We start from the raw sequence: 10,475 nt of genomic DNA, 5'->3' as shown, positions 1-10,475 counted from the left end.
ATTTTTTTTTCAATTTTTTTCCGCTTTTCAATTTTTTTCTTAATTCAAATTTTTAGAACTTATTTAATTTCAATAAAATTTATAATTTTTTATCAATTTTTACATAAAAACATTTTTGGAAGAAAACTTTAAAAATGATAAATTTTTATTAAAAAAAAAATTTAAAATTTTTATTAAAAAAATCGTCAATTCCTTCAAAAAGTCTACGTTTGGCACATTCGACATTCTCCCGTAACACGACAGCGCCTATCTCTATTACCCACACACTCTCACATTCCGTCACTAACACAATGCACTTTCAGAGAAACATAAGAAAAAAGACATGAACTTTATGTTGCCTTCGTAACTTGTTTAAACTTTTGTCCATTATTCATAATCCGTTGTTTTCGTAAATTTTTTTCTGTAACTTTCCACTGGGTATTTATGGAAAATTTTGCAACCCAGGTAGATTTTTTCGACTTTTTTTTTTTGAATTTCATGCGCATTGCATACGAGACACGCATTAAATTCATGCAACTCGTTTCCGTACGAACGAAATCTATTGTTGTGTGTACTTTGTACGCATTCGACGAGTGCAGCATAAAAATTTCACGAGATCCACGCGTGATGCGAGTCTAAAGCACACACAGCGGCACGTAGACACGCCATAATTTGGTGTCAGGGAGACTTTTCGAGAAGAAATGCGTTTCTCGAGCGTTCGACAATTAACGGCGGATGTTCGAAACGAGCCCTGTGGCAAACAAAGAAGACTTTGAACGAAGTTCTCCGTTCCCGAGAACACTGTCGAAACCCGAAAAGTTGTCCTGTTGCGGTGTTGTCTACCTGAAACATCGACGACGACGACAAAAATTCTGTTACCCGTAATTTTTTTTTTTTTTTTTTGTTCAACGGAACGCATGCACACGTTCGACGCTCAGTCTTGCTCAAACACTTGAAGAGTGTACATCGTGAGAACTGAAAAAAAAGAAAGAAATATTTAAATATAGAACATCTGATCCAGTTATTTGTTTATTTTTGACTTTGAGCTCGCAACAGAGATTTTGCGTGACGAGAAATATTTATAGAAATAGTAAACAGGAGCAAAAAAGAGACATTTTTATCTCGAATTGGATCAAATCAAAGCGCAGCAAGCCATTTGAATGAATAATAAACTCTTTAAAGGCAATTTCCAAATAGTACCAAACGAATCGAGACGACGTAGTATATCAATACAGCAGAGGTAAGTGCACGATAAATCACTGTGACGACGCACGCACTCGTCGAAGGATGAAAAATAGTGAAAAAAGAGACAAAGGAATCCGAATGTCAATGTCCCGTGCATCGATTGTGTCGCGTAAAAGGCATGTATTCCGCTTTTTTCGTTCCAAATTGACACAAATTGAGACTAATTGACGAGAGTGACGGGAAAAAAACAATCGTCATGATAGCGACTACCGACTTTGTCTGTTTACTTTTTAATGTTTCTGCTATTATCACATTTCAAACACTTTGCAAAGCAAATAAAAAATTAATTCGAGACGTTGATTTGATAACACAGCTTTGTTATTTGTCGAATCAGCTGTTTTCGTGCCGGATATCGCATGCGAAAGGAAGACCCGGGTCTGTTGGAGCGAAAATTGTCTTGCGCTTGCTTGACATTTGTGTTTAGTTTGGGGTAGGTCCGTTATTGGAAGACGTCTCAAGGTCAAATTTGTTGCCGGGCACCTGTTATTCCTTTTTTTCTCTCACAAAAATTGCACAAAAAAATATTTTTCTTTGAAAAAAATATTTTTTTACAATTTTTTGCCTTTTACGAGTTGCTAAAAAGTTAAAAACTCTCAAATCTAAAAAGAAAAAATTGTTTTTTAACAAAAAATTCCACAAAAAAATATTTTTTGCAATTTTTTGCCTTTTACGAGTTGCTAAAAAGTAATAAAAAATTAAAATCTCGTACGAAAACTGATAATTTTTTATTTTTTTCAGACAAAATGCCAATTCGCTCACTTACCATCGACAATTTGCCGTGCGAGCTGATGCTGAATATCTTTGAATATCTCTCCGTGGAAGACAGAAAGGCATCCGCGCTCACAAGCATCTCGTGGTTCGAGACAATCAATCATCTCAACTACCTGTTGAACGACAATGCGCTCGTTTTCGATGAAAATTCGGTGATTTCCGAGAATTCTGACGTCGTAAAGTCACTGTTGCTGCGTTACAAGAAGATCCGCGCCGCAAAATTGACGAATCAAGTGCAATTTGTGCCGGGCTGTGATGTTTTTTGGCAATCCCTGGGTCAAACACTGACTGAAATCGAGTTTTTTCATTGTGAATTCCTCACGACGGAGGGTTTGGCGGAGATTTTACGGCATTTGACAAAGTTGAAGGTGTTGAAATTGTATGCCCCATTGTTCAGAAGATGGAAACTTTTTACAAAATCCAAGTTTTTGGTCAACGATGCCAATCGGGAGGCCTTAAAAGAAACGTTAGAAGGCATAACTCACCTAACATTATGCGATTCGCGTATAAATGACGCCCATTTCTCGAATTTATTGCAAAACTTACCGAATCTCGTGTCTTTTGATGCCACAAGTTTGTATTTCCGTCACGATACGGAACTTCCATCGCAGTTATCGAGTCACGCGTTACTCACGTGGCTCGCGGAAGCGTCAAATTTAAAGGATTTACGGCTGAAAAACGTCGATGACGACTTGCTGGATGGGATTTCGTCATGTCACGAGCTCAATTTGAAGTCTTGCTCCTTGCATCTCGACCAAATTCGTGTCGAAACCTTAGATTCGTTCATTCAGCGATTTCACGAGATGGAACAACTCAATTGCGACTTGTCAAGTTGTCCTCGTCCTGAAAATTTATTACTTTATCTGCAAAATGTGACGTGCCTGAATGAACTGAAACTCGGAATTGGATCAACTACGTCAAATTTCACGACATTCAGCAAGTTTCGGAACCTGAAAAAGCTCTCGATGCACTTGGCACCTACTTCATTGCCCTCGGATGGCAACGAGTTCACTATCAAATCCGGGCAAAATCCGAAATTGAAGGAATTGGAAATAATTTCGGACATTCCTTTCGCTCCGGGATCCCTTAAAACGTTCACCCGAATGATCAATAATTATAAAAATGTGACGTCTCTCACGATTTCCGGCATTGTTTTGTCGGATAAGGAGCTGCAAAACATTTTCCGTATCATGGAAAGCCTTTTAGAACTGACAATCACGAATTGCGAGAAGATTTCCGACAAAGGAATCACGGGACAAATCTCCGGAGGCAAAACTAAAAAATATTCGCTACAAAATTTGAAGGGACTTCGTCGATTGTCGCTCTCGAATTGTCATCAGTTGACGGATAAATCGTTGAAAGAAGGTTTTGTGTTGTCAGAATTGCGATATTTGGCGTTAAATGGCACGACGAAGGTCACGGAGGACGGTGTCAAGGCTCTGGCGATGAATACTCCCGTGCTGGAGGAAATAATTTGGACCAATCGGCAATTTTTGGAGAAATCGTGGATGGAGACGTTCAAACAAATGTTTAGAAGACTGAAGAAAATCTCGATAAATGCCTCGTTTCAGGGCTCGAGTATCATGGATGCAATCGATTTTCAGCCAAACGGGAACTTTTGCTTCCCCTTTGACAGATAGTAGTACCTAGAAGTAGTTGTGATGTGATTATTTTTAGTATTATTTAATTTTTTCACTCGTAGAATTAGAAAAATATTTTAGGACAAATTTTTTAAGGCTTAAGAAATGTCGAAACTATCTCAGGGTATTATTGTTACGCACAAAAAATGACTATTTATTCAGTAAATATAGAATTTTTTACTCAAATACGTCATTTTTTGCACCAAAAGTGCTTTTCATGACTCACCCGTTGATCCTTTTCCAACTAAAAACTCCCATATAAACTCGTTCATTCCCGATTTTTGCATCATTCGTACCAAAAACCTCCTAAAAGTAATACAAAAATGTCTTTAAACTCGGAAATTTGGTTATCTTGCCTCCAAACCTTTCCCAAAAAATATTCCGCGCCCTTCACGAGTTGTCACGCCAACAATTGGGAGCAAATTAAGCGCCTTTTCCGCTCCCTCGGCAACATTCGGTGCTCCTGGATGCGAGAAATGCTCAAATTTAACAGCAATTCGCCATTAAATCTCGACGATCACAACGATTGTTTTCGCGCCAAAATCAAATACGACATTTTGATTAACGGAAAATCGGAAATTATGCAATATTTTAACCAACCGCAACGATGGCTCAAGTTATCCCGTGAATTTTTCATGGAACTCGCACGTCACAAGTGCATAAGTTACTTCAACACACGCATTTCGACAAATTTCTTCGAGTATTTGGACGTGTGCATTTTGGAGTTACGTGACATGCGGCACGAAATGGTGAAGGAAGGCGTTTCGTTGTACGATTTTGTGATGCGAGACAAAAATTATTACGAAATCGATGAGATTGATGAGGAAATTATCGCAAAATATCAAGTTTATGGAGACATTGTGAGAGAAGCGATGGAAAGTGCGGTAGAACGGAAATTGCTGATGAGAGAATTGATGGAGGCAGAAATTTATACGGAGACAAGAGAAGGGATTCAAGTAAGTTTGGATTGTGATTCTGTGTATTTAATTGCGAAATTCATGTCGAATTTAGATTTGAAGAGACTGTTAACCGTATTTTAGAATTTTTAATAAAAATAAAAATTTATATATATTGTTAAGTAAAAATTTTTAAATAAAATTAAAAAAATAATTTTTAGCTTTAAAAAATATTAAAAATTTAGTTTAAATAAATTTGTAAATATTAATTTCAAAATAAGGATTTTTTTTAGATAAATTTTAATTTTAATTAAATAATTAAATTAATTATTAAATTTTAATTAATTTATTTTAAATAAATTTCAAAATTAATTTTATTTTTAATTTTCATTAAAGCTGATTTTAATTAATTTTTTTTATTCAAGTCTAAAATTTTTGGTTTAAAAGTGAAAATTTCATATTTTTCTTTAAGATTTTTAAAGAAAAAAAAATTTTTTACGAGCAATGATTATTTTTAATTATTTTTTATGTTTTTTTCAAGTGTTAAAATAATTAAAATTTTAATTAAAAAATTATTTTGACGGAAAAATATTTAATTTTTTAAATTAAAAAATTTATCTTACGTTCAGCTTTTAGAAAAAAAATTAGAAGTTAGCTTTCAAAGAGCTAACTTTTCAGTTCAACCTCTAAAACTCAAATAAAATATTAAAAAAGTCTATTTCAGGCTTAAAATTCAATGAGATTACAATGATTTACGCTTCAAAAAACGACTTTTATCTAAAATATAAAAAGTTAGTTTTAAGAGCTGAAAATTTCAGACTATGTTCTAAAATTCTTTTAAAAGTTTTTTTGAGCCGAAAAATGTCATTTTAAGAGCAAAATGCTCTTAGTTTTTGAAATCTGAAGCTGATCTCATGTTAAAAAAGTTAGTTTTAAAAGCTGATAATTTTTTCAAAAGTTAGTTTTTAAAACCTAAAATTTTAGTTAAAGCCCTAAACTTCAGATTTTAAATCTAAAAAGTTAGTTTTTACTTTCAAAATTCAAACTTAGTCAATTTTTTATTTAAAAAATTATTTTTTTAAAAAACTAAAGTTCAATTTCAAGCCCTAAAAAAATTTCAAAGAGCTAACTTTTCAGTTTTTCGCTATTAAAACTAATTTCCTGATAAATTTAACCATTAAACGAATATTCCCCCTAATTTATCATCGAAACTTTATCTTATCGCTATCAGCTACTCGATAACGATAACAACGTTTTTAAATTGAAGATCAAGTACATTGAGTCCAGTTATCGTTCAGTTTTCAAAGAGACCCCTTTATTCACTTTTCTTCCTGCTTCTTTATTGAAAACTTCCTAAAATGACGATAACTTGCAATATTAAGTTCGAAAATAACCCCCAAGGCATCTACTTTGCGGGACAAAATCTAGCAGGAAGTGTCGAACTGAATCTTGGCGTCGCGAAAAAAGTAAAAGGTGAGTATTTTTAGCTTTTTAAGTGAATCAACGCAAAAAATTAAGATAAGATAATTTTTTTTCACAGCAATTAGTTTGAAAATTTGTGGTTTCGCATATACGCATTGGAGCGAATCGGAAACGTATCGCGTTAATGGCAAAAATCACACGCGGATCGTTCATTACCGAGGTCGCGAGGATTATTTGAACAGCACGACATACCTCATTGGGTCTCCGCATGCGAACGAGATTGAAATTCTTCCGGGATTGCATACGTATAATTTTGCCTGCCTTCTCCCGAGTAACATGCCGTCGTCATTTGAGGGTCCTTACGGGCATATTCGATACACAGTCAAAGTAACGCTCGAACGCCCATGGAAATTCGATCAAACGTACAAAGTTGGATTTACTGTTTTGAAGCAACTTGACCTGAATTACGATAATCCTGACTTGCGATTGCCCGTGCATGCGGAAACCATCAAATATTTTTGTTGTTGGCCTTGCAAATCGGGTCCTTTGCTGCTGAATGTCAAATTACCCATCGGAGGATACGTGCCGGGACAAACAATTCCCATAACTTTGACGATTGACAACGAATCCCGCGAAAAAATCGATGAAATCACGTTCAAACTGAAGAAAATCGTTCGTTGCTTGAGTCAAACCCCCCGACAAAAAGTCAAGGAAGAACGAGTTGTTGTCGTTATGAAACGCGGCGGAGGTTGCGATAAATTCCAGAAGAAACAATACCAATATAGCTTGCTTATTCCAGCTTTGCCGCCAACGAACTTGAGTTTTTGTAAAATAATTCAAATTTCGTACGTGCTGAAAGTCAAACCGATTGTCGCGGGAATGCACAAAGACAACAAATTGACGATCCCGATAGTGATTGGAACAGTTCCGCTGACAGCAGATCGCAATGGAAGTGTTGGATGGGTGAATTTGGCTGCGGAATTGAGCGATGGACCGAATTCGATGCAAGAAAGACCAACAGCGCCAATTGAGGAACATCCCGATGTCGTTTGTGTGCCTTCGTATGATGATGCCGTTAAAAGAACAAGTCTTCGTAAGTATTTTTTTGAACTGAAATTGGAAGAAAAATTAATAAAAAATGATTTTTTTCAAAGAACCTCCATCTTACGAGGAATCAATGTACGGAAGTGTGAATATTGATGAGCCAGAAGAAAGTCATCCTTTGGGAAATCCAAATACTTATACACCGAGATATCCCGTTTATCACTTTGGCACTGTTCAACCTTCAGCTCCAACTTCTAATGAAACTAAAATCAGTACTGAATTATAAAAAAAAATTATGAAAGGCAAAAGTTTAAAAAAAAATTTAAAAAAATTAAAAAAAAAAAAAAAATTTAAAAATTAAAAGTTTTTTTTAACTATTTTATGAAATTTAACAATTTTTAAATGATTTTTTTTTAATTCAACACTTTCTGAATATTTTTTTTAATTCCACAATTTTTACTTTTTTTTATTTTTAAAAAATTTTTAAAAAATATCCATAAATTTCAAAAAAATTATTTATGAATTTTTAAAAAGTATTTTTTTGAAATTAAAAAAAAAATTAGAATTGTAATTTTTTATAAAATTTATCAATTTTTTTACTAATTTTTACGAAATTCTGCAATATTTAAACAACTTTTTAAAACTTTCTACAATTTATTAATGTTTATTTATAAAAATTTTATGAAATTCAACAATTTCTAAATATTTTTTTATAAAATTTAACAATTTTTTGAACAAATTTTTCAAAAATTTAACAATTTCTTATTTTTTTTTTTTTAACTCAAAATTTTGATTTTTTTTAATTTTTTCTGTTTTAAAAAAATTCATGAAAACTAAATAATTTTCAACAAATTTTTATGAAATTTCTAAAAATTACCAAATTTTACAACTTTTAAAATAACTTATAAAAAAATTACACTTTTCAAAAAAAAAAAATTGGTGAAAATTTATAATTTTTTTTTAAATGCAAATATTTCTAAGCAACTTTTTTTTAAGTTCAAAAAAAAAATTTTAAATTTTCAAAATTAATATATAAAATTCAACAACTTCAAAAAATTTCTCAAAAATTCAATAATTTTCTAAACAAATTTTCATAAAAAAACGATTTTTCATTAAATTTCTTGAAAAAAGACACTTTACTCTTTCATGCAAACAAATTTCAACTGTACAAGAAGCACTTTCAAAGTAATCCATACGACATAAGAAGGCATCTAAAAACAGTGGGACACTGTTTGTCAGCTGTTTCTATTTACAATCAAATTTTTTTGTGCAAAAAAAAATATTTTGGGAACAAACAAAAAATTCTTGAGTGAAAATTCCAAATTTTGTGAATGAAAATTATTAAAAGGTCAGTGAAAAACTATTTTTTATGCAAAAATTAAACTTTTTAACAACGACAATAAATATTTTTTATGATTTTTAACTTTTTTTTTACTAATCAATCATAAATTACGTTTTAATAGCATCTGCTTCACAATTGACCCTCAAGGTGTCCGTAACAAGTGAATTATTGGATGAACCACTGTCGTCGTAATTTTTACGTCTCTCGTACAAAACTAATGAGAAACATTCGTAACTAATAATCTAAAAATAGTTGTGACCTTGTAAATTTATTCGACTTTTGAGAAATAATAATTTAGAAGGGAATTCAAATAAAATGCAAATATTGACTTTCAACGGTGATTCACGCGCTTTCACAAAAAAAAAATCGCACATAGAACAAAAAAAATAATTTATCTTCTGTTCGCACAATTATAACAAACCACATACCGAACAAACAACAGAAAAAACTCCGAGCAAGCTTCCTTTTATGGAAAGTTGCGAGAAAAAAAAATACATCGACTTCTTAATCGATTCCCCATGACTTTATACTATTTTGTTGAAAACTGTATTTTGCAGACACAAAAGCAGTTATTTGCAATAAATTAATGGCTCAGAGTATTTACAATAATTTTTGGTTCAAACAAAACGAATATATCATTATTTTAGCGTTAAATTCGTTTAGCCATGAGTTTTTTTTTATTTTGCATTTATCTAATTCTGATATCTCGGTTACTGAAAACTGCATGAGTTGGCTCGTTGCCAAATATAGAAAACTTTTATTATCATGCATTTTAAGCATTTCTTGGCGTACCGAATCATGGAAATAAAAGCCACACATTGAATGCCATGCTGTTGCTTAGAGAGAAATATTTAGAAGCCATATTTGGCAGAGGAAATTATTATTTTATGATAAGTTTTATGAATTTATGAAGAGAAAAAAAAGGAAAAGTTTTTGAGGGTAATGAACTTTTCGTTTTTTTTTATGAGAAAAAAATGTACAAAAAATGTAGAATTGCATTAAAAGTGCTAAAGTTGCAAATTCTTATAAGAATATTAATAAAAAGTGGATTTTTGCTTAAAAATAATAATTTTTATAATTTTTTTAAATAAATGATTTAATGGATTCTGAGCTTTTAAATTATTTGGATTTTTTTGAATTTCTTAAAATTTTAATTTTTGATTATTTTTTAATTTTTAAAATTAAATAAAATTTTATTTAAAATAAATTAATTAAATTAAAAAATTAATAATTTTTTTTTATATTTTTTTAATTTTTTCAAATGTCACAAACGAAATAAATTGAGAAATATCGTTTCAAAAATTAAAAGAGTAAATTCAATTTTTTTATTTTTGTCGAATATATTTTTAAAAATTTAATTCTTTTCCAAAATTTATTTTTTTCGCTCAAAATAATTTTTAATAATATTTTTTTTTGAAATGTAAAAAAATAATTAATTTATTTTTTGTAAAAAAATTTTTAAATTAAAAAATAAATTTAAAAAAATTCTCACAAAACATATATTTAAACAAATATTTTTTATTAATTTTTTATTATTTAATTAATTAATTTAAATATTTTTTAAAATTATTTATTTGCTATAATTAATTATTTTTTTTTAATATTAAATATTTGAAAAATTATTAATTTTATTTTTTTTTTTAATTTTAAAGAATTTAAAAAATATATTTGTAAAAAAAAATTATTATAAATATTTTATGGGAAATTTTTTAAATTATTTATTAAAATTATATTTAAAAAATATTTAAAAAAATATTCAGAAAGAAAAAAATAAATTGAATAAAAAATTCGAATTTTTTTATTTAAAAAAATTATAAAGAATGATCAAAAATAAGAAAAAAAGTTTAAAAAAATATTTATTTTTAATTAAATTTTGGTAAATTTCCCTTTCTTTTTCTACATTTAAATCAAATTCAAATCCATTTTCCATACCAAAAATCACTTCACTCTCGATTTCAACGTTAATTAGGTCTTAAAACAATAGAAAATTTTAATCGATTTCTTATTATTTTTATTTATATTGAAGTCAGTATTACACAACATTCGACTCGTATTTCCTTAATAAAACAACAAAAATAAAATAATAACAAATAATTGAATGCATAAAATTTTTGCACACACAAAAAAAACGAATCT

General features: G+C 30.2%; 2 protein-coding genes across 2 annotated transcripts; both read left to right on the top strand.

Moving 5' to 3' along the window:
• Positions 1 to 931: 931 nt before the first annotated feature.
• LOC134836657 (uncharacterized) lies at positions 932 to 3,840 on the top strand. The gene is made up of 2 exons (XM_063851835.1): positions 932 to 1,219; positions 1,963 to 3,840. The coding sequence occupies exon 2, from the start codon at positions 1,968 to 1,970 to the stop codon at positions 3,633 to 3,635; it is 1,668 nt and encodes a 555-aa protein (XP_063707905.1). The 5' UTR covers positions 932 to 1,219; positions 1,963 to 1,967; the 3' UTR covers positions 3,636 to 3,840.
• A 2,006-nt stretch (positions 3,841 to 5,846) lies between these two features.
• Positions 5,847 to 7,297, top strand: LOC134836658 (arrestin domain-containing protein 2-like). Its single transcript, XM_063851836.1, has 3 exons — positions 5,847 to 6,004; positions 6,072 to 7,046; positions 7,108 to 7,297. Exons 1-3 carry the CDS (start codon positions 5,890 to 5,892, stop codon positions 7,281 to 7,283), a joined length of 1,266 nt encoding a protein of 421 aa, XP_063707906.1. The 5' UTR covers positions 5,847 to 5,889; the 3' UTR covers positions 7,284 to 7,297.
• Positions 7,298 to 10,475: the final 3,178 nt, after the last annotated feature.

The sequence above is a fragment of the Culicoides brevitarsis genome, unplaced genomic scaffold (genome assembly GCF_036172545.1).
Source record: "Culicoides brevitarsis isolate CSIRO-B50_1 unplaced genomic scaffold, AGI_CSIRO_Cbre_v1 contig_109, whole genome shotgun sequence".
Taxonomy (NCBI): Eukaryota; Metazoa; Arthropoda; class Insecta; order Diptera; family Ceratopogonidae; genus Culicoides; species Culicoides brevitarsis.
This window is presented reverse-complemented; position numbering and strand designations above follow the sequence as displayed.